At 44.7% G+C, this 25,607-nt stretch overlaps 1 protein-coding gene across 1 annotated transcript in view; it reads right to left on the minus strand.

The window, feature by feature from the left end:
* Positions 1-22,834, minus strand: part of LOC124038618 (delta-type opioid receptor-like) — a 39,337-nt gene extending 16,503 nt beyond the window's left edge. The window contains exon 1 of the mRNA XM_046354686.1: positions 22,448-22,834. Coding sequence (XP_046210642.1) covers positions 22,448-22,692 — 245 coding nt within the window. The 5' untranslated portion in view covers positions 22,693-22,834. The remainder of the gene's footprint in view (positions 1-22,447) is intronic.
* Positions 22,835-25,607: the final 2,773 nt, after the last annotated feature.

Genomic DNA, 25,607 nt, shown 5'->3' on the forward strand with positions numbered 1-25,607 from the left:
CCCAGGAAGGAGCCAAGGGCAGGGTGTTTTGTATTGCACATTCTGGAACACAACATGCCTGTCTATAACAACACCATAAAACAAAGCAGGGGAGAATTGTTGATAAGGTGACGCTTGAGTCTCTCAGACAAAAAAATGATGATTTCCTACCAGTTCCAGGGAGAGAAAGTGAAAATGTGGCTCCCAATGCACTCTCTTTGTAAGGAAGACTAATACTGGACAGAAGGGATATCTGGATCTGGCCAAAAGGGATTTCTGGATCTGGATAGAAGGGATATCTGGATCTGGACAGAAGGGATATCTGGATCTGGACAGAAGGGATATCTGGATCTGGATATAAGGGATTTCTGAATTTGGATATAAGGGATTTCTGGATCTGGACAGAATGGATATCTGGATCTGGGCAGAAGGGATTTCTGGATCTGGGCAGAAGGTATATCTGGATCTGGACAGAAGGGATATCTGGATCTGGACAGAGGGGATGTCTGAATCTGGACAGAAGGGATATCTGGATCTGGACAGAAGGGATATCTGGATCTGGACAGAAGGGATATCTGGATCTGGATATAAGGGATTTCTGGATCTGGACAGAAGGGATATCTGGATCTGGGCAGAAGGGATTTCTGGATCTGGACAGAAGGGATATCTGGATCTGGACAGAAGGGATATCTGGATCTGGACAGAAGGGATATCTGGATCTGGACAGAAGGGATATCTGGATCTGGGCAGAAGGGATATCTGGATCTGGACAGAAGGGATATCTGGATCTGGACCTAGGGCTGTTGCGGTGACTGTATTACCGCCACACCGGCGGTAACGAGTCATGACGGCAGTCAAATTCCATGTGACCGTTTCGTCACGGTAATTAGGCTTCTCCAAGCTCTGATGCTGCTGAGGTCATTAGTACCTATCAAACTTGAAGACTTTTGGAGGATGGCCTGGTGTCAAGAAGGGCAGCAAAGAAGCCACTTCTCTCCAGGAAAAACATCAGGGACAGACTGATATTCTGCACAAGGTACAGGAATTGGACTGCTGAGGCCTGGGGTAAAGTCATTTTCTCTGATGAATCCCCTTTCCGATTGTTTGGAGCATCCGGACAAGAGGTTGTCTGGAGAAGACAAGGTGAGCGCTACCATCAGTCCTGTGTCATGCCAACAGTAAAGCATCCTGAGACCATTCATGTGTGGGGTTGCTTCTCAACCAAGAGAGTGGGCTCACTCACAATTTTGCCTAAGAACACAGCCATGAATAAAGAATGGTACCAACACATCCTCCAAGAGCAACATCCCCCTTAACCATCAGGGAACAGTTTGGTGACGAACAATGCCTTTTCCAGCATGATGCCATAAGGCAAAAGTAATAACTAAGTGGCTCTGGGAACAAAACATCGATATTTTGGGTCCATGGCCAGGAAACTCCCCAGACCTTAATCCCATTGAGAACTTGTGGTCAATCCTCAAGAGGCGGGTGGACAAACAAAAACTCACAAATTCTGACAAACTCCAAGCATTGATTATGCAAGAATGGGCTGCCATCAATCAAGATGTGGCCCAGAAGTTAATTGACAGCATGCCAGGGCGGATTGCAGAGGTCTTGAAAAACAAAGGTCAACAATGCAAATATTGACTCTTTGCATGAACTTCATGTAATTGTCAATAAAAGCCTTCGACACTTATGAAATGCTTGTAATTATACTGCAGTATTCCATAGTAACATCTGACAAACATTTCTTAAGACACTGAAGTAGCAAACTTTGTGGAAATTAATATTTGTGTCCTCAACTTTTGGCCATGACTGTATTTGTACTATGGGGGATAGTAGATTGACATAGGCTAGTGCTTCTGCTGTTTGTCAGGCCACCGCATCTTGTTGGCTGATGAAAAGTAAATGTGGACAGGTCTTCCAATAACTTCAATATGCATCTCGGGATCGGATCAGATAAGGGTGCACGCAGTTGCGTCCCAGATGTGTCTGTCTTCACTTGTAGCCTGTGAGAAAGACCCAATCATGTGATGGAGAGCCATGTGAGTGAGAGGCGCTTAGGGGCACGCAGCACTCAGGTAGAAGGGCACAACGCAGCAATTCGGGCCAAGGGCACAACCACAACTGGCCGCGAAAGGCATGGATTTTTTGGGGGTGCATTATGGCCACAAAGGGGATGCCGCTGTGATATTCGAGGCATTGTCAAGTGCTTGTCAAATTGTGAATGAGAGACTGATAAAGTGTGTACAGCCTACGCAAAAAAACAAAGCTACCTCATGTCTTTCAAGCTACTTTTTTCAAATCGTCATTAGAGTCGTATCAAGCAGCCTAACAATGTATTAAAGATCAAAACATATAGCCCAACATCTGCAGAACAACTAAAGTTGCATTAATAACTCTAAATTAAGCATATAGGAGTACCTACAGTGGGGCAAAAAAACGTATTTAGTCAGCCACCAATTGTGCAAGTTCTCCCACTTAAAAAGATGAGAGAGGCCTGTAATATTCATCATAGGTACACTTCAACTATGACAGACAAAATGAGGAAAAAATCCAGAAAATCACATTGTAGGATTTTAATGAATTTATTTCCAAATTATGGTGGAAAATAAGTATTTGGTCAATAGCAAAAGTTTATCTCAATACTTTGTTATATACCCTTTGTTGGCAATGACAGAGGTCAAACATTTTCTGTAAGTCTTCACAAGGTTTTCACAACTGTTGCTGGTATTTTGGCCGATTCCTCCATGCAGATCTCCTCTAGAGCAGTATTGTTTTGGGGCTGTTGCTGGGCAACATGGACTTTCAACTCCCTCCAAAGATTTTCTATGGGGTTGAGATCTGGAGACTGGCTAGGCCACTCCAGGACCTTGAAATGCTTCTTACAAAGCCACTCCTTCGTTGCCCGGGCGGTGTGTTTGGGATCATTGTCATGCTGAAAGACCCAGCCACGTGTCATCTTCAATGCCCTTGCTGACGGAAGGAGGTTTTCACTCAAAATCTCACGATACATGGCCCCATTCATTCTTTCCGTTACACCGATCAGTCTTCCTGGTCTCTTTGCAGAAAAACAGCCCCAAAGCATGATGTTTCCACCCCCATGCTTCACAGTAGGTATGGTGTTCTTTGGATGCAACTCAGCATTCTTTGTCCTCCAAACACGACGAGTTGAGTTTTTACCAAAAATATCTATTTTGGTTTCATCTGACCATATGACATTTTCCCAATCTTCTGGATCATCCAAATGCTCTCTAGCAAACTTCCTGGACATGTACTGGCTTAAGCAGGGGGACACGTCTGGCACTGCAGGATTTGAGTCCCTGGCGGCGTAGTGTGTAGATGGTAGGCTTTGTTACTTTGGTCCCAGCTCTTTGCAGGTCATTCACTAGGTCCCCCCGTGTGGTTCTGGGATTTTGGGGATTTTTGCTCACCGTTCTTGTGATAATTTTGACCCCACGGGGTGAGATCTTGCGTGGAGCCCCAGATCGAGGGAGATTATCAGTGGTCTTTTATGTCTTCCATTTCCTAATAATTGCTCCAACAGTTGATTTCTTCAAACCAAGCTGCTTACCTATTGCAGATTCAGTCTTCCCAGCCTGGTGCAGGTCTACAATTTTGTTTCTGGTGTCCTTTGACAGCTCTTTGGTCTTGGCCATAGTGGAGTTTGGAGTGTAACTGTTTGAGGTTGTGGACAGGTGTCTTTTATACTGATAACAAGTTCAAACAGGTGCCATTAATACAGTTAACGAGTGGAGGACAAAGGAGCCTCTTAAAGAAGAAGTTATAGGTCTGTGAGAGACAGAAATCTTGCTTGTTTGTAGGTGACCAAATACTTATTTTCCACCATAATTTGTAAATAAATTCATTAAAAATCCTACAATGTGATTTTCTGAATTTTTTTTCTTATTTTGTCTGTCATAGTTGAAGTGTACCTATGATGAAAATTTACAGGCCTCTCTCATCTTTTTAAGTGGGAGAACTTGCACAATTGGTGGCTGACTAAATACTTTTTTGCCCCACTGTATTTCTTCATTAACCGTTCAACACAGAACAGCTGCATGTGCGCAATCTCTCAAATCGTTTGGAGAAAATATTTATATTTTATTCAGCTATGTTCAATTGTATTCTACATACTATAAAATAATGCCATGTAATTCTAAGGAAATCTTGCTGCTAAATGAACTCGTGTAGCCCCCAGCCATTTGGCATAGACAGATCAGGACCTAACTTAAGGGCAACTCAGAGTATGCTATTCTGTTATTCTGAAATAGACTACAATCTATTCATATCATGCTTCTTTAGACGTGTCTAAAATAAATAACGGATTTATTGTGAAGGTGTAGGCTATATTACATGGATTTATTATACTTTTTACATTGTGGAAGCCAGGAAGCCAGCCAACAGTGTGGAAGCCATGAGATGCTAAATGTGTTTATGTTGATTAACAGTCAATTACCGTGAGACCGACAGTTATTTGTTGGACAATCACCAGCTGACAAAATTTAGTGACCGCCACAGCCCTATCTGGACCTATGTATGAATCTCCCAGAGTGTACAAAAAGCCATGCCAACATGCTCTGCGGTTTTCATTATTCTCATATGTGACCTTGGATTTCATTATTCTCATATGTGACCTTGGATTTCATTATTCTCATATGTGATCTTGGATTTCATTATTCTCATATGTGATCTTGGATTTCATTATTCTCATAAGTGACCTTGGATTTCCTTATTCTCATATATGACCTTGGATTTCATTATTCTCATATGTGATCTTGGATTTCATTATTCTCATATGTGATCTTGGATTTCATTATTCTCATAAGTGACCTTGGATTTCATTATTCTCATATGTGACCTTGGATTTCATTATTCTCATATGTGACCTTGGATTTCATTATTCTCATATGTGGTCTTGGATTTCATTATTCTCATAAGTGACCTTGGGTGCTAACAAAAGGGAAGTTCAGAAGTATGATCAGTAATCAGTAATGGGCGACAGTGACGGCTATGGTTGGAGTTCACTTATTCATATTAAATGCTCTACTACGCTCATCCTGTCTCTCACACAAGAAATTTCACAGGAAAAGAGAAAATGATTGATGGTTATAACACAGCAGAATGGAAATAGTCCCTGTGCACAATCCTGTTAAATGAGCTTTTAGTGCCTTTTTTCAATAAGAGATTTGTTCCTGGTTTTAGATGACAAGCCAATTACAAGTAGAGCGAATGTGCATCAAAAGCCTTTTTTTCTCTTAAGTTGGATGAATTTAACTGGTCCTTCCTCATTAAGGAAATTGTCCCCATAATCAGGGATTCCCAGATGAATCATCTCCCAATATTCTTTAGTCTGGATCCAGATTCCTTGAGGTGGAGAGTTATTCTTATGTATCAAAGGAATGATGAACCCTCTGATGCAGCATGGAGAGAGGATGGCAGTTGCACACCATCAAAAACAGATTCTTTCCACCTCTGGAAATGACTCTCTCTGCTGTGATTTGAGGTTAGTGATTATGGGTGAGTCAGGCCCTTAGAATTCAATAGCCATCAAAGCTCGCTAACATCTGCTGGGGGACAAATCCATTTGATGCCAACACAACAACCTGTTCCCACAGACTTTGGCCGTAGTGTATTGGAGGAGAAGTCTCCTGCCCAACATCTTTCATTTTTGTCATTTAGCAGACACTCTTATCCAGAGCAACCAGGGTTAAGTGACTTGCTCAAGGGCACAAAATATTTTACATAGTCGACTCGGAGATTCAAACCAGCAACCTTTTAGTTACTGGCCCAATGCTCTTAACCGCTGGCTACCTGCTGCCCAGCAGAAAAGTGTGTAGCAGGGAGCAATGGCACAGGACACCTCCTGCAACAGCGCTGTCTGCCTCTAGTCAGTGGAAACCAGTTCGCTATGAAAGAGGGAGCACAGCCATCACAGCATCGATTAAGACAGACAGCAGCTTAACACTAAAACACTTCAGTTGCCTCATAGTAACTGCCTCTGCAATTACTGAGTGTGATGGTCCGCTCGACTGGCAGACATGATCACACCGGTGGCAGTTACCTCCACTCAAATAGAGCAGATATCCCTGCGCAGCCAGCTGTCTTTTCTCATTATTCAGCAGATGATGTCTAGTGGAACGGATTTGCAAATACTTTTGGATATTCACCGCTGACACATGGCTCCAGGCATAAGCGACATAAGCTTATGTCGAGGTCCCAACTTACTGTTGATGGTCACAATAGTAGAATGCACTAGGTGCAAATTTGGTTGTGCATCAGCAGTTTTTCTCTTGTTATGTCAGTCACTGACAGTCACTTAATTAGCATGTCAGCTAACAATTTTTAGATTGGTAAATGAGTCTAGCCAGCAATCTAAACGTGTAGTAATCATGGCCGAATTCCAACCAGGCATGCAGGGCAGGTGCCCTGACTTCCCGGGGGCCCCTATTGATTTTGATAGTGACTCTCACTCAGATATCATTAACATGGCATAAGTTGTGGCAAAATGTGTATAATAGCAGAAAGCTTGCTTTAAAACTGCTACATTTTCTCCACTCCCCATGGCAAAATGTGTCCAATTGCAGGAAATGAACTTTAAAACTTACATTTTATCTCCGCCGTCAAGAGGTGGGCCACCAAAATGTTTTGACTGTGAGGTGGGGGGGTGGGGGGATCCAGCAACCAAATCTTGCTTAGGGCCCCCAAAAGGCAAGGGCCGGCTCTGCAAATGGCCTTTGTGCATGGCATGTTGTAAGGCCTAATGCACATGCATAGTGACAGTTGACATAGAGCAGACATAAACAAGCCTTTTCACAATAGCTCTGAACTCATCAGAGCCACACTAGTGCAATTTATGTTGTCCCCTAACCGGCTATCACCCGGTTACTCAACCCTGCACCTTAGAGACTGCTGCTCTATATACATAGACATGGAATCACTGGTTACTTTAATAATGGTACACTAGTCACTTGAGTAATGTTTAATGTTTACATACTGCTTTACTCATCTCATATGTATATACTGTATTCTATTCTACTGTATTTTAGTCAATGCCACTCCGACATTGCTCATTCTTATATTTATATATTTCTTAATTCGATTATTTTACTTTTATATTTGTGTGTATTGTTGTGAATTTTTGGATACTACAGCACTATTGGAGCTAGGAACACAAGCATTTCGCTACACCCACAATAACATCTGCTAAATATGTGTGTGACCAATAAAATGTGATTTGATTTGAAAACATTTTGATTGTGTGGATATAGAGCAGTAACACACTATGGTATGGTGAGCCTGTTTACAAAACATTGGTTAGTTTTGATTATCTCTCAAAATGCAGTTCGATTTTAGGAAATGAATGGTAGTATAACCACAGAAACAGCGCAGCAGGGTAGCCTATAGCAATCAAGGCTTGTTGCTAAGGAACAACCGGAACATCGCCTCTTACTTTTTGTGATTACCTTCTCCCTATATCAAATCATACAGCCACAGATAGAACAATGAGCCAGATGTTTCACCAGAGTAGAAATCTGAAGCATCCGGTTGGCATTTCCACTTAACACCAAATATGGAAGCCCAGTGGCTGGCAGTGGGAGAAGATGGATTGAGATGGATTTTGGCCAACATTCTACACGTTTTCTCATTAATGAAACATTGGATCTCAATACAGTTTTCTGTACCCAAAACTAAAATCTGTTACGAACAGACTGGAATAAGTTTAGTAGACTTTACTGTTTGCCAAAGTTTCTAAAGATGGTGTTGTTTAGAAGGAGTGCAAGGGCGAATTGAGTTATTGCACACGAATACTTCAGAGAGTAGGCGTTCCCTAATGTAAATATGCAAATACATGCTAGAACGCGACAATAAGATCTCGCTAGCTCGTGCTTGACTCTGTCCACCTCCTTGCTTGTTTTTTTGCCCACTATGATTAATTTGCTCCCATTGGAAACAACAGGCTGTGGTCTATCTTGGGTTAGTTCGAAAAAATCTTTGATACAACCTTCCATTACATTCAGGCTGAGACAGTGTTTCTCCTAGATTGTTTCAGGCGGGTCCAAAGCCCCCCAAAATTAACATGGGCCTCTTTAAACATTTGAATTGAAATCAATTTCCCTAATACCCATAGGACCCCACCTAAATAATGGAAACAATGTGGTGAGATCCTTTGGTACGAACCAGTTAAAGTTCTGATGAATATTCAAATGTAAAGTGGGCAATTTAGACTCTGACGTCCTTCTTTTTCCAGCGTTTTAAAACTGGAAAGCTTTGTCGAAGGGACAATACATTATTCAGTTGGAAATGTCAAATACATGTTCCCTCAAAAACCATCATCACAAAATCTACAGTTAATATAGGAGCCATTGTAATCCTTTCAATGGTGGAGAGAACCAAGATAAGAACTATCTTAATTTGATCACCCTGCATGGCAAGGAACGCAAACTTGTATTGTGTTTGAGGTTTAAAAAGGCTTCTAAAATGTGTAACTTCCACTTGAAAATGTCAGACTGGATTTGCACTAACCCTTACAAAAATGCCCATTAGTACAAACTCACACAATAATTCACATTTCCTGTTGCTGTGAAAAACTGATCAAGTTAATATCACACATCTGTACTATATAATGTGTGGAGACTGAATCAATGTCAGTCATGCATTCATTGACAAAGCTACTACTATCAATCATATTGCGAAGACACATTTACTGTTCAGGAGCAGTCCTATTCTTGTCCTCATCTTACCTTGAGGAAAGACAATCCCTATGGGAGGGAGGCGGAAATACAATTGTTCACCACTGCTGATCTTTCAAGACCAATATTGTTAATCTTCCTTAATAAAGATAGAAGGTAATTGAGCATAAGAAGATGGAGATTGCCCTGAATGCATTAATCATAAGGAGAGCCAATATATTGAGCCAAAAACAGTGTGACATAAGCTGCCTGTTGGCGATCCATAGGTGGCTGAGTTTGCATGTACGTCAATTCTATACAGTGAGGGAAAAAGTATTTGATCCCCTGCTGATTTTGTATGTTTTCCCACTGACAAAGAAATGATCAGTCTATAATTTGAATGGTAGGTTTATTTGAACAGTGAGAGACAGAATAACAACAAAAAAATTCTGAAAAACGGATGTCAAAAAATGTTATAAATTTATTTTAATTTTAATGAGGGAAATAAGTATTTGACCCCTCTGCAAAACATGACTTAGTACTTGGTGGCAAAACCCTTGTTGGCAATCACAGAGGTCAGACGTTTCTTGTAGTTGGCCACCAGGTTTGCACACATCTCAGGATGGATTGTGTCCCACTCCTCTCTTTGTAGATCTTCTCCAAGTCATTAAGGTTTTGAGGCTGATGTTTGGCAACTCGAACCTTCAGCTCCCTCCACAAATTTTCTATGGGATTAAGGTCTGGAGCCTGGCTAGGCCACTCCAGGACCTTAATGTGCTTCTTCTTGAGCCATTCCTTTGGGGCCTTGGCCGTGTGTTTTGGGTCATTGTCATGCTGGAATACCCATCCACGACCCATTTTCAATGCCCTGGCTGAGGGAAGGAGGTTTTCACCCAAGATTTGAAGGTACATGGCCCCATCCATCGTCCCTTTGATGCGGTGAAGTTGTCCTCTCCCCTTAGCAGAAAAACACCCCCAAAGCATAATGTTTCCACCTCCATGTTTGACGATGGGGATGGTGTACCTGGGGTCCTAGGCAACATTCCTCCTCCTCCAAACACGGCGAGTTGAGTTAATGCCAAAGAGCTCCATTTTGGTCTCATCTGACCACAACACATTCACCCAGTTGTCCTCTGAATCATTCAGATGTTCATTGGAAAACTTCAGACGAGCATGTATATGTGCTTTCTTGAGCAGGGGGACATTGCGGGCGCTGCAGGATTTCAGTCCTTCAAGGCGTAGTGTGTTACCAATTGTTTTCTTGGTGACTATGGTCCCAGCTGCCTTGAGATCATTGACAAGATCCTCCCGTGTAGTTCTAGGCTGATTCCTCACCGTTCTCATGATCATTGCAACTCCACGAAGTGAGATCTTGCATGGAGCCCCAGGCTGAGGGAGATTGACAGTTCTTTTGTGTTTCTTCCATTTGCGAATAATCGCACCAACTGTTGTCACCTTCTCACCAAGCTGCTTGGCGATGGTCTTGTAGCCCATTCCAGCCTTGTGTAGGTCTACAATCTTGTCCCTGACATCCTTGGAGAGCTCTTTGGTCTTGGCCAAGGTGGAGAGTTTGCAATCTGATTGATTGATTGCTTCTGTGGACAGGTGTCTTTTATAAAGGTAACAAGCTGAGATTAGGAGCACTCCCTTTAAGAGTGTGCTCCTAATCTCAGCTCGTTACCTGTATAAAAGACACCTGGGAGCCAGAAATCTTTCTGATTGAGAGGGGGTCAAATACTAATTTCTCTCATTAAAATGCAAATCAATTTATAACATTTTTGACATGAGTTTTTCTGGATTTTAGTTGTTGTCTCTCACTGTTCAAATAAACCTACCATTAAAATTATTGTAACGGCGTTCTTCGTTTGTCGAAAGAGAGTCGGACCGAAATACAGCGTGTTTGTTACTCATGATCTTTAATGAATGAAAACGGAACGATACATGAAATAACTCAATACAAAAACAACAAACGGAAAGTGAAATCTAATTACAGCCTATCTGGTGAAACAACACTGAGACAGGAACAATCACCCACAAAATACACAGCGAAACCAGGCTACATAAATACGGTTCCCAATCAGAGACAACGAGAATCACCTGACTCAGATTGAGAACCGCCTCAGGCAGCCAAGCCTATACAACACCCCTAATCAGCCGCGATCCCAAATACTACAAACCCCAATACGAAAATACAATATAACAAAAACCCATGTCACACCCTGGCCTGACCAAATAATATAACGAAAACACAAAATACAATGACCAAGGCGTGACAATTATAGACTGATAATTTCTTTGTTAGTGGCATACGTACAAAATCAGCAGGGGATCAAATACTTTTTTCACTCACTGTACATGTTATTCACTTGAGTTTGAGAGGATGGAACTACTAGTATTAACCTGTATTCTCTGCCCATTTACCTGATGCTGTTTGGCATAGAGTACTGTGTGGAGCCTATTCAAACACATTTCTATCCCCATACGACATCCAACACATGGACGTCTTTGAAGTGGCTTTATGAAACCAACTAACATCATGAAATGAGGAGATGAGATGTGTTATTACTGAAGGGTTGTTGAATGACTGAGCAGGTAACACTTACAGAAAAAGTTATTTGACATTTTGCTCAGAACCCTCCTTTAAAACTTATTCAGGATTGATGGGTCCCCTGTGGGATGGTTGAGCTAACATAGGCTAATACGATTAGCGTGAGGTTGTAAGTAACAAGATTTCCCAAGACATAGACATATCTGATATTGGCAGAAAGCTTAAATTCTTGTTAATCTAACTGCACTGTACAATTTACAGTAACTCTTACAGTGAACAAATACCATGCTATTGTTTGAGGAGAGTGCACATTTTTTAACATGAAAAGTTATTAATTAACAAATTAGGCACCTTTGGGCAGTCTTGATACAAAATTTTGAACAAAAATACAACGGTTCATTGGATCAGTCTAAAACTGTGCACATACACTGCTGCCATCTAGGGGCCAAAATCTAAATTGCACCAGAGCTGGAATAATATATGCCATTTAGCAGACGCTTTTATCCAAAGCGACTTACAGTCATGTGTGCATACATTCTACGTATGGGTGGTCCCGGGGATCGAACCCACTACCCTGGCGTTACAAGCGCCATGCTCTACCAACTGAGCTACAGAAGGACAAATAATACACATGGCCTTTCTCTTGCATTTCAAAGATGATGGTACAAAAAAACAGTTGGTTTTTTCTTTGTATTATCTTTTACCAGATCTAATGTGTTATATTCTCCTACATTCCTTTCACATTTCCACATACCTCAAAGTGTTTCCTTTCAAACGGTACCAAGAAACTGGATATCCTTGCTTCAGGGCCTGAGCAACAAGCAGTTAGATTTGGGTATGTCATTTTAGGCGAAAATTGATAAAAAGGGTGTGATCCTTAAAATAATTGGACCTGACGTATTAGGCATACATTGTAGCAATGTCACGCCTTGGTCATTGTATCTTGTGTTTTTGTTATATGTTTGGGTAGGCCAGGGTGTGACATGGGTTTATATGTTGTATTTCGTATTGGGGTTTGTATTAATTGGGAGTGTGTATTATTAGGGGTGTGTCTAGTTAGGCTTGGCTGCCTGAGGTGATTCCTAATTGGAGTCAGCTGATTCTCGTTGTCTCGGATTGGGAACCGTATTTAGGTAGCCTGAGTGCGCGTTGTATTTCGTGGGTGATTGTACCTGTCTCTGTGTTAGTCACCAGATAGGCTGTAATTAGTTTCACTCGTTTGTTGTTTACTTCTTCAGTTATTTCATGTACCGCATTATCTTCATTAAAAGTCATGAGTAACCTACACGCTGCATTTCGGTCTGACTCTCTTCAAACAACAGACGAACTTCGTTACAGAATCACCCACCACCATTTACAGACCGAGCAGCGTGTGAACTGGCAGGATCTAAAGGAGGACGTTATGGACGGCAGAAGCAGGGATTATACGACGTGGGAAGAAATCGACAGGTGGGCGGCCGACCCAGATCGAGTGCAGGAGCCTGCCTGGGATTCCCTACAGCAATGCGAAGAGGGCTATACACGTATGAAATCGAAAAGGAAAGCACGGCTTTACAGAGCGAAAACCGTAGGTAACGGGGGAAAGCGCAGAGAGAGAGTGGCAGAGTCAGGAGTCAGACCTGAGCCTACTCTCCCTGTTAATTGTGAGGAGCAGCAATATGAGGACTTCTGGTCTTGGGAGATGATATTAGATGGAAAAGGACCCTGGGCGCAGCCGGGAGAATATTGCCTTCCCAAGGAGGAAATAGAAGCAGCTAAAGCGGAGAGGCACAAGTATGAGGAGGCAGCACGGCGACGCGGTTGGAAACCGGAAAGTCACCCCAAAAAATTTATTGGGGAGGGGCTAAAAGGGAGAATAGTTATGCCAGGTAGGAAACCTGCGCATACTCCCTGTGCTCACCGTTGGGCTAGAGAGACCGGGCAGGCACCGTGTTATGCTATGGGCGCACGGTGTTTCCAGTGCGGGTGCAGAGCCAGCTGCGACACATACCAGCCCTTCCTATTGGCCGGGCTAGAGTGGGCATCGAGCCAGGTAAGCTTGGGCAGGCTCGGTGCTCAAGAGTTCCAGTGCGCCTGCACGGTCCGGTCTATCCAGAGCCACCTCTACACACCAGTCCTCCGGTAGCAGCTCCCCGCACCAGGCTTCCTGTGCGTGTCCTCGCGCCAGTACCACCAGTTCCAGCACCACGCACCAGGCCTCCAGTGCTCCTCGCCTGTTCAGCACAGCCAGTGCTTTTCTCCCCTCCTGTGCTATCAGAGTCTCCAGCCTGTTTAGCGCAGCCAGAGCCTTTCTCCTCTCCTGCGCTGCCGGAGTCTCCTGTCTGTCCAGCGCCACCAGTGCTTCCAGTCGGCCCAGCGCGTCCAGTGCGCCTCGCCTGTTCAGCGCAGCCGGAGCTTTTCTCCTCTCCTGTGCTGTTGGAGTCTCCCGCCTGTTCAGCGCAACCAGAGCCTTTCTCCTCTCCTGCGCTGCCGGAGTCTCCTGTCTGTTCAGCGCCACCAGTGCTCCCAGTCGGCCCAGCGCGTCCAGTGCGCCTTGCCTGTTTAGCGCAGCCAGAGCTTTTCTCCTCTCCTGCGCTGTTGGAGACTCCCGCCTGTTCAGCACAGCCAGGGCCTTTCTCCTCTCCTGCGCTGCCGGAGTCTCCTGTCTGCCCAGCGCCGCCAGTCGGCCCAGCGTCACCAGTCTGCCAGGATCCACCAGAAGTGCCAGTCTGCCAGGATCCGCCAGAAGTGCCAGTCTGCCAAGATCTTCTAGATCGGCCAGACAACCTTAATCATCCAGGTCCACCAGCCAGCCAGGATTTACCGGAGCCTACTACCTGCCTGAGCTTCCTCTCTGTACTGGGCTTCCCCTCAGTACCGGGCTGCTTCGGTCCCGGGCTGCCCCTCTGTCCCGGGCTGCCCCTCTGTCCTGAGATGCCCCTCTGTCCTGAGCTGCCCTGCTGTCCTGAGTTGCCCCTCTGTCCCGAGCTGCCCCTCTGTCCCGAGCTGCCCCTCTGTCCCGAGCTGCCCCTCTGTCCCGAGCTGCCCATCTGTCCCGAGCTGCCCCTCTGTCCCGAGCTGCCCCTCGGTCCCGAGTTGCCCCTCAGTTATGTGGGGATCAGGGTGAGGACTATTAGGCCATGGTCGGCGGAGAAGGTGGATTATCCTAGGATGCGAAGGGGAGGAACTAGGACATTTATGGAGTGGGGTCCACGTCCCGAGCCAGAACCGCCACCATGGACAGACGCCCACCCGGACCCTCCCTATGCTCTTGAGGTGCGTCCCGGAGTCCGCACCTTAGGGGGGGGGGGGTTCTGTCACGCCTTGGACATTGTATCTTGTGTTTTTGTTATATGTTTGGGTAGGCCAGGGTGTGACATGGGTTTATATGTTGTATTTCGTATTGGGGTTTGTATTAATTGGGAGTGTGTATTATTAGGGGTGTGTCTAGTTAGGCTTGGCTGCCTGAGGCGATTCCTAATTGGAGTCAGCTGATTCTCGTTGTCTCGGATTGGGAACCGTATTTAGGTAGCCTGAGTGCGCGTTGTATTTAGTGGGTGATTGTACCTGTCTCTGTGTTAGTCACCAGATAGGCTGTAATTAGTTTCACTCGTTTGTTGTTTTCTTCTTCAGTTATTTCATGTACCGCATTATCTTCATTAAAAGTCATGAGTAACCTACACGCTGCATTTCGGTCTGACTCTCTTCAAACAACAGACGAACTTCGTTACAAGCAACCTGTTGATAAGAGGACAATTAAATGATAAATCTTTAATTTTGTTTGTGCATAGAGGGACATGTTAGCCTGAATTAATTTCCCTACCTCGTCATGTTTTGCACCCTTCAAAATGATGATAAAATACAAGCACTAGACTGACAACAATAAACCACCGTTTTTGTTCATCAAGGAACATATGGCCATGAAGGGTACAGGACCCTTTTGAATGCATTGTTTGTGACCCAAAAATGTAAGTGTTAACAGCAATTCAGGGAATGGATCACATCTGGTGTTTTATTGTACTGCAAGAGGCTGAATGTGGGAAGGGATGGTTTGGTAGGCTGACTGGGGGAAGGGATGGTCTGGTAGGCTGACTGGGGGAAGGGATGGTCTGGTAGGCTGACTGGGGGAAGGGATGGTCTGGTAGGCTGACTGGGGGAAGGGATGGTCTGGTAGGCTGACTGGGGAAAGGGATGGTCTGGTAGGCTGACTGGGGGAAGGGATGGTCTGGTAGGCTGACTGGGGGAAGGGATGGTCTGGTAGGCTGACTGGGGGAAGGGATGGTCTGGTAGCCTGACTAGGGGAATGGATGGTCTGGTAGCCTGAATGTGGGAAGGGATGGTCTGGTAGGCTGACTGGGGGAAGGGATGGTTTGGTAGGCTGAATGTGGGAAGGGATGGTCTGGTAGCCTGAATGTGGGAAGGGATGGTCTGGTAGCCTGAATGTGGGAAGGGATGGTCTGGTAGCCTGAATGTGGGAAGGGATGGTCTGGTAGCCTGAATGTGGGAAGGGATGGTCTGGTAGCCTGAATGTGGGAAGGGATGGGCTGGTAGGCTGAATGTGGGAAGGGATGGTCTGGTAGGCTGACTGGGGGAAGGGATGGTTTGGTAGGCTGAATGTGGGAAGGGATGGGCTGGTAGGCTGAATGTGGGAAGGGATGGTCTGGTAGGCTGACTGGGGGAAGGGATGGTTTGGTAGGCTGACTGGGGAATGGGATGGTCAGCGAGAAAGCCTTGGTGTCTCCATGACAACAAAAAGCACTCTGCACTATTTTCCCTGCAGTTTTTCTGCCAACTGGAATGGATTTTCCACATGAGCATGCAGATATCATTCTGTGGGTGACACTGATTGTCATTTGTTTGTGCTTGTGAGAGTTTCTGGATGAAAGAGCTGATCTGGTGGAAGATTGGGGGTGGGTTAGGTGTTGTTGTTAATGGCATGAACATGTCCACTGTGTAGCTGTTTTGAACATATAAAGGTTCAAAAGGTCTTTGCAGTTACTAGAGCTATTAAGTTGGTACGCACTTAGGAAAGAATCCAAATTTGAGATAGGAATGACTAACTTGATTTTGTGTACATCATGCATTGACGTCAATGAAAGATTTTCACGAGTTATGCACAGCAATCTCAGGCTACATGTCTTTACATTTACATTTAAGTCATTTAGCAGACGCTCTTATCCAGAGCGACTTACAAATTGGTGCATTCTTTAAAATAAAGTTGAATCATAATGCCAATCAGTTCACCACCACGGCGTTCATTGGGGTAAATGGAGGACTTTGTGAGTGGATTCTGAATTCCCCAAGGGAGTTGACTCTCTTGAGGTTGTGCTTAATGTAGCTTACATGCCTCTGGGTCATAGTGAAGTGTGGCAATGTGGCACATGTTCAGTAGGGAACACCGTAATGAAACTTGTGCTGTGAGTATGGAATATCTGTGTTCTTATTGGACAAGCTGAGGTAGTAGTTATTCTGGATAAAACTGAACTCTACTCAGGAGTCTTAGACTACTATGTCATCAGCAGAGATCAGTTGGTTGTCATCTCCTCTTTTGGTCAAAGACTAAAAGAAGCAGGCGAATGCTGATGGGCTACTAAGGCCACCCCGGCTGAGGAAGACATTTCTGAGAAACAGCATTGATTTACTGCTTGCCTTGAGCATCTTTCAATGACAGTGTGGGATTGTGACTGGAGATACTCAACTGTTTCAAAGTTTTAGGCTCTTAACACCTTTGGTATAATATGAAGGACATTAGTGAAGCTGTTTAATTAAAAACACATATTTGGCAACAGCATGCTAAAAGATGCATGAGCTCCCTTCAATCAACAAACCTGTGACTAAAAGATAATATGTCTGTATAGAAAATGGTGTGATGCATGCTGGGACCGATAACAAAGTAACATGTGTAACCGATGTGCAATGGCTAGCTAGTTAGCGGTGGTGCGCGCTAATAGCGTTTCAATTGGTGACGTCACTCGCTCTGAGGCCTTGAAGTAGTTGTTCCCCATGCACTACAAGGGCCACAGCTTTTGTGGCGCGATGGGTAACGATGCTTCGAGGGTGGCTGTTGTTGATGTGTGCAGAGGGTCCCTGGTTCGAGCCAAGGATGGGACGAGGAGAGGGACGGAAGCTATACTGTTACACATGTACACATGTCAATCAGAAAGCTATCAGCAGTCTCGTAGCCAATCCATCCTCTCAATGTCTCCATACAGGCAGGTCTGCTGCTCAGTCTCACAAGGGCATATCAAGGGCTACACATACAATACATTTCTAATGAGCCTTTACTCTAGCGAATCATTTTTCATTGAAAGGGTATAGGCCATACTACTATTGACATATAGCCAGGTTCAGTGTAATAATAGTGCAATTACACATTGTTATATTGTACCTGTTAAGCCTGTAATTACTGTATTTTGCTTTAATATTATTGCAAAATAACAGGCCTTGTCATTTTTATGGCCAATTTGATATGCATTTTGAGAGGGTGGGGCATATGCTCCTTAAAATATCTCTATATGTTCTCAAAGTAAAGTGTTTATGACAGTTAAATACCAACAATTACAAATAATGTTAAATTGTTTCTACTGTGCCACAACAATGGTTTCTATGGCAGCTAATGTTATGAAGATGACTATGAGGGTCTGGAAATCCGTTGCATTTTAGCCAAAATTCCTTAACAACTGGAGTTGTAAATTGTAATTGTCTGATTAACATGTGATTGCAATGCTTTTTCTTGCAGCATTTTATTCTGACTAGGCTCCATGAGATTACACATGGTGCAATGCTCTGCCTACTGACACAAATAATGCAATATGCTTTATTTTTATGATGGCCTTCAGCAGCACATGTTGTAATGAATTCCCTAATGAATTACACAGGCTAAATAATGTAGCAATTTGCTGGTCAATATCATGATTTACATGCGCCTCACTCCCGGTGCCATTCCTTCACATTACATTTACATTACATTTAACATTACATTTAAGTCATTTAGCAGACGCTCTTATCCAGAGCGACTTACAAATTGGTGCATTCACCTTATGACATCCAGTGGGACAGTCACTTAACAATAGTGCATCTAAAACTTAGGGGGGTGGGGTGAGAGGGATTACTTAACCTATCCTAGGTATTCCTTAAAGAGGTGGGGTTTCAGGTGTCTCCGGAAGGTGGTGATTGACTCCGCTGTCCTGGCGTCGTGAGGGAGTTTGTTCCACCATTGGGGGGCCAGGGCAGCGAACAGTTTTGACTGGGCTGAGCGGGAGCTGTACTTCCTCAGTGGTAGGGAGGCGAGCAGGCCAGAGGTGGATGAACGCAGTGCCCTTGTTTGGGTGTAGGGCCTGATCAGAGCCTGGAGGTACTGAGGTGCCGTTCCCCTCACAGCTCCGTAGGCAAGCACCATGGTCTTGTAGCGGATGCGAGCTTCAACTGGAAGCCAGTGGAGAGAACGGAGGAGCGGGGTGACGTGAGAGAACTTGGGAAGGTTGAACACCAGACGGGCTGCGGCGTTCTGGATGAGTTGAAGGGGTTTAATGGCACAGGCAGGGAGCCCAGCCAACAGCGAGTTGCAGTAATCCAGACGGGAGATGACAAGTGCCTGGATTAGGACCTGCGCCGCTTCCTGTGTGAGGCAGGGTCGTACTCTGCGGATGTTGTAGAGCATGAACCTACAGGAACGGGCCACCGCCTTGATGTTAGTTGAGAACGACAGGGTGTTGTCCAGGATCACGCCAAGGTTCTTGGCGCTCTGGGAGGAGGACACAATGGAGTTGTCGACCGTGATGGCGAGATCATGGAACGGGCAGTCCTTCCCCGGGAGGAAGAGCAGCTCCGTCTTGCCGAGGTTCAGCTTGAGGTGGTGATCCGTCATCCACACTGATATGTCTGCCAGACATGCAGAGATGCGATTCGCCACCTGGTCATCAGAAGGGGGAAAGGAGAAGATTAATTGTGTGTCGTCTGCATAGCAATGATAAGAGAGACCATGTGAGGTTATGACAGAGCCAAGTGACTTGGTGTATAGCGAGAATAGGAGAGGGCCAAGAACAGAGCCCTGGGGGACACCAGTGGTGAGAGCGCGTGGTGAGGAGACAGATTCTCGCCACGCCACCTGGTAGGAGCGACCTGTCAGGTAGGACGCAATCCAAGCGTGAGCCGCGCCGGAGATGCCCAACTCGGAGAGGGTGGAGAGGAGGATCTGATGGTTCACAGTATCGAAGGCAGCCGATAGATCTAGAAGGATGAGAGCAGAGAGAGAGAGAGTTAGCTTTAGCAGTGCGGAGCGCCTCCGTGATACAGAGGAGAGCAGTCTCAGTTGAATGACTAGTCTTGAAACCTGACTGATTTGGATCAAGAAGGTCATTCAGAGAGAGATAGCGGGAGAGCTGGCCAAGGACGGCACGTTCAAGAGTTTTGGAGAGAAAAGAAAGAAGGGATACTGGTCTGTAATTGTTGACATCGGAGGGATCGAGTGTAGGTTTTTTCAGAAGGGGTGCAACTCTCGCTCTCTTGAAGACGGAAGGGACGTAGCCAACGGTCAGGGATGAGTTGATAAGCGAGGTGAGGTAAGGGAGAAGGTCTCCGGAAATGGTCTGGAGAAGAGAGGAGGGGATAGGGTCAAGCGGGCAGGTTGTTGGGCGGCCGGCCGTCACAAGACGCGAGATTTCATCTGGAGAGAGGGGAGAAAGAGGTCAGAGCACAGGGTAGGGCAGTGTGAGCAGAACCAGCGGTGTCGTTTGACTTAGCAAACGAGGATCGGATGTCGTCGACCTTCTTTTCAAAATGGTTGACGAAGTCATCTGCAGAGAGGGAGGAGGGGGGAGGGGGCGGAGGATTCAGGAGGGAGGAGAAGGTGGCAAAGAGCTTCCTAGGGTTAGAGGCAGATGCTTGGAATTTAGCGTGGTAGAAAGTGGCTTTAGCAGCAGAGACAGAGGAGGAAAATGTAGAGAGGAGGGAGTGAAAGGATGCCAGGTCCGCAGGGAGGCGAGTTTTCCTCCATTTCCGCTCGGCTGCCCGGAGCCCTGTTCTGTGAGCTCGCAATGAGTCATCGAGCCACGGAGCGGGAGGGGAGGACCGAGCCGGCCTGGAGGATAGGGGACATAGAGAGTCAAGGGATGCAGAGAGGGAGGAGAGGAGGGTTGAGGAGGCAGAATCAGGAGATAGGTGGGAGAAGGTTTGAGCGGAGGGAAGAGATGATAGGATGGAAGAGGAGAGAGTAGCGGGGAGAGAGAGCGAAGGTTGGGACGGCGCGATACCATCCGAGTAGGGGCAGTGTGGGAGGTGTTGGATGAGAGCGAGAGGGAAAAGGATACAAGGCAGTGGTCGGAGACTTGGAGGGGAGTTGCAGTGAGGTTAGTGGAAGAACAGCATCTAGTAAAGATGAGGTCGAGCGTATTGCCTGCCTTGTGAGTAGGGGGAAGGTGAGAGGGTGAGGTCAAAAGAGGAGAGGAGTGGAAAGAAGGAGGCAGAGAGGAAAGAGTCAAAGGTAGACGTGGGGAGGTTAAAGTCGCCCAGAACTGTGAGAGGTGAGCCGTCCTCAGGAAAGGAGCTTATCAAGGCATCAAGCTCATTGATGAACTCTCCGAGGGAACCTGGAGGGCGATAAATGATAAGGATGTTAAGCTTGAAAGGGCTAGTAACTGTGACAGCATGGAATTCAAAGGAGGCGATAGACAGATGGGTAAGGGGAGAAAGAGAGAATGACCACTTGGGAGAGATGAGGATCCCGGTGCCACCACCCCGCTGACCAGATGCTCTCGGGGTGTGCGAGAACACGTGGGCGGACGAAGAGAGAGCAGTAGGAGTAGCAGTGTTGTCTGTGGTGATCCATGTTTCCGTCAGTGCCAAGAAGTCGAGGGACTGGAGGGAGGCATAGGCTGAGATGAACTCTGCCTTGTTGACCGCAGATTGGCAGTTCCAGAGGCTACCGGAGACCTGGAACTCCACGTGGGTCGTGCGCGCTGGGACCACCAGAGTAGGGTGGCCGCGGCCACGCGGTGAGGAGCGTTTGTATGGTCTGTGCAGAGAGGAGAGAACAGGGATAAACAGACACATAGTTGACAGGCTACAGAAGAGGCTACGCTAATGCAAAGGAGATTGGAATGACAAGTGGACTACACGTCTCGAATGTTCAGAAAGTTAAGCTACGTAGCAAGAATCTTATTGACTAAAATGATTAAAATGATACAGTACTGCTGAAGTAGGCCAGCTGGCAGTGGGTGCGTTGTTGACACTACACTAATCAAGTCATTCCGTTGAGTGTAATAGTTTCTGCAGTGTTGCTATATTCGGGGGCTAGCAGGCTAGCTAGCAGTGTTGTTTACGTTACGTTGCGTTAAAAGAACGACAATAGATGGCTAGCGAACCTAGAAAATCGCTCTAGACTACACAATTATCTTTGATACAAAGACGGCTATGTAGCTAGCTAAGTAGCTAGCTACGATCAAACAAATCAAACCGTTGTACTGTAATGAAATGAAGTGAAAATGTGATACAACCTGTGAATGCGACCGGGTAGTTGAGTTCTATACAGAAGACGTTGGCTAGCGTTGGCTAGCTAGCAGAGTCACCTACGTTAAGGACGACAAATAGCTGGCTAGCTAACCTCGGTAAATTAAGATAATCACTCTAAGACTACACACTCTAAACCTAAACAACACAATTATCTTGGATACGATGATACGATGATACGAAGACAGCAAAGACAGCTATGTAGGTAGCTAACACTAAACTAATCAAGTCGTTCAGTTGAGTGTAAAAGTTTCTCAGTGCAGCTAATCAGTGGACGTTAGCTAGCTGGCTAGTGAAGACTACGTTAGGACGGCGAAATACGATAATTACGCAATTATCTTTGATACAAAGACGGCTATGTAGCTAGCTGAGAAGAAATTGCTAAGATAAGACAAATCAAACCGTTGTGATATAATGAAATATAATGAAAAAGTTATACTACCCGTTGGAGCGACGTGCAGATGCGACCACTCGCTCCAACCGAGCTGTGCATGCTCTGTTCAGATGAATTATTGAGCAGGGTGCCATATTCATCTATAAACAACCTGTTTCTTTCAATTTACCACATACTATTCTACATGATGTAAAAGGCAACAAGTTACTCATGGTGTCCCCGTTTATGTCGGGTTACTGTCCATTGATGTCCCTATTACTTTGAAATGTACAAAGACTAACCTAGACTAGGCTAGGATTTAACAAACATCTGGACAATTGTCAGGGCAGTGTAGACTATAAAACATGGGATTAGTTTGTGATATCTTACCTGATAATGACATACATGACGAGTACGTTCCCCACCAGACCAAGCACACACACGATAGAGTAAAGAGTCGTGATTATAATCGCGATGATCACTGGTGTCGAGTCTTTGGCTAGGTTGTCTGTTCTCTCACATTTGGCCTCTACACTCACGTTATCGCTGAAGTTCCGACAAAAAACACTATTGTTCATCATGGCAAAATGTGAGAAATAGTACGGAATGTCCGATGTGTTGCCACCGCTTCCCATCGTCCACTGAATAATGATGTGCTGATTTGAAATGTAGGCTATCACTGGCGCGACTTGCTGTATCGCTTTTTGTTGCAGGTCCACTGAAGCTGTGTGTGCTGAGGCGCTCAGCACAAGAAATCCCGGAACGATTATCTCACCTTCCAGGCTGCACAGTGTGAGTTTGAAGGCGCTTTTGTGTCACACCAAGTTATGCACGTACCCGTAAACACGAGTGACGGAAGGAAGATGAACATGAATGAATATTACCAATTTCCCTTAATGCTTTTTCTCAATTTATCAAAAAATGACGTCACTCCATGAACCACCTGACGCACGGGCGTTAGAAAGGGGTTAGAAAGTGGTAATTGTCTGTATATAATTTTTTTAATGACTTAATTTAAGTGCGCTACAGTAGACTGCATACATTTTTCAAACTCCAAACCCAGCCGCAGGTCAATCTGAAGCGCAGCATATAGGCATAAAGGCTACAATTGAAAGTCTAGTTGAAAGTGTAGGCTAGTAGCAAGCTACCAATATCAGAAAGATATAGGCTACAATTGTACAACTATGTGGTGGTGGTGTTGGTGATGATGAGGGCGGTGGAGGAGGTGGTATCCTCTTAAGCAACAGGTGCACTTCATGCACCAACAGTCAAAGCATTATACAAGGTGTCACTAACTCCCAGTGCAGTGTAATGCTTGATCACGTACTGTATCTACATAGTAGATCACACATAACACTTTTACGCACGTAATCTCCTTTTGACACTTGTAGAATGATTTGAGGTATTCTTATATTTAATGTTTTGTGTTGCATTATAAGTGAAAGAGGTCTGGTACCCACTCCTATAATCCAATAGGCATTGATTTGAATCATGGTAATGTAACTCTGTGTTACATTGCTGTTTCTGGGAAATGTTAAGTGGATGACATTCATTTGTTAATGTGTTGAAGGTCGAACAATGTTTTACAGAACAAAGCAGCTGCAGTTGCGACACTAAAAAACATTTGATTAAGTTATAGGACAAATGCCACAGTGAGTCCTCTGTTTTGAATAATTTACAAACTGCTTCTGTGATGTTATTATTCAAATATGTCACTGCCGTAGATCACAAGCACAGTTTTTAGTTACATCAAAACATATGTCCATGTCTTTGAAGTAGTGTATTCTCCTGTAGATCGCGTAGTACAGTAGCCTAGTAGTTAGAGCGTTGGGTAAGTAACCGAAAGATTGCTGGTTAGAATACCTGAGCCGAGAAGGTGAAAATACGTCGGTGCCCTTGACGAAGGCACTAAGTCCTCATTTGCTCCAGAGGTGCTGTACTATTATGGCTGGCCGTGTAAAACAACACATTTCACTGCACCTATCCAGTGTATGTGACAATACAACATCATTTGTTGTATTATTATTTACAGGTTATGTACTGTACCGTAAAGGGCCCATATTACATTGCTATCTGATTAAGGCTATACATTGTGTGGAATTCAAGCAAGTAGCTGGCATCTTATAGTTAACAGATATTTTTGTTCTCGACTATTCACTTAGCCCTGTTACAGTAAGAACACATTCTTATTTCCAATGCAGGCCTGGCAAAGTATTTGTTTGGGTAGGCATACTGTTTAAAGAGAATAACGTTTTATCGTTATTCAGTATGGCTAGTGTTAATTAGTATTTTAAATAGAACAAATTATATTTGAACCAAGGTAGAGCCCTCAATAGAGCCCTATTAGTGAAGATCCATTGAGATTGTAATTACAGTATGTCCTATGGAGATTCACTTTTAGGAGCTTCAAAAGCATGCCTCAAGCATCAGATTGGAACCGTGCTCTTCCTTAACAATATGGACCATATTGTTCTCTTGACATTTAAATATCTTCAAGTAATGTATTCTTATTCAGTTAAGAGGTTTGCTGTTTGATGTTTGACTAGATTTTCAATATGGCTAAGACATAAAAAAAATGAGATTGTAATGTCCATTTGACATTTTGGTCATTTAGGAGACACTCTTATCCAGAGCGACTTAAAGTCAGTGCATTCATCGAAGGTAGGTGAGACAGCCACATATCAATTGAGCTTTTAACCCAACTCCCTGAGAAACACACACGCACACGCCCCACGCACGCGCACACACACACACACACACACACACACACACACACACACACACACACACACACACACACACACACACACACACACACACACACACACACACACACACACACACACACACACACACACACACACACACACACACACACACACACACACACACACACACACACACACACAACTGAGCAGTTGGAATCCAGGTTTTATTATCATTTTTTTTTTACAGCTCAGTGGACCAATCCCAATCGATTAGAGACTTTTACAAAAACACATACAATTGACAAGTGGAAACATGAGAATGCCATGAAACTGTAAATAAGTTCCTTTCTCAAGGTAGGTGGCATCTAGGATACAATTGCTAGCAAACTTTCCACACCAGATTTGGGATCTCTAACCTCTAGGCTAAATACAGTGCCTAGAGTATTCAGACCCCTTGACGTTTTCCACATTTTGTTACTTTACAGCCTTATTCTGAAATTGATTCAATTGTCTTTTTCCCTCGTCAATCTACACACATCTCCACACGATCATGATAAAGCAAAAACTGTTTTTTAGAAACGTTTGCTAATTTATATTTAAAAAAAGGAAATATTACATTTACATACATTTTCAGATCATTTACTCTGTACTTTGTTGAAGCACATTTGGCAGTGAATACAGCCTTGAGTCTTCTTGGGTATGATGCTGCAAGCTTGGCACACCTGTATTTAGGGAGTTTCTCCCATTCTTTGCAGATCCTCTCAAGCTCTGTCAGGTTTGATGGGAAGTGTTACTGCACAGCTATTTTCAGGTCTCTCCAGAGATGTTTGATCTGGTTCAAG

Source organism: Oncorhynchus gorbuscha, linkage group LG06 (assembly GCF_021184085.1).
Source record: "Oncorhynchus gorbuscha isolate QuinsamMale2020 ecotype Even-year linkage group LG06, OgorEven_v1.0, whole genome shotgun sequence".
Classification (NCBI taxonomy): domain Eukaryota; kingdom Metazoa; phylum Chordata; class Actinopteri; order Salmoniformes; family Salmonidae; genus Oncorhynchus; species Oncorhynchus gorbuscha.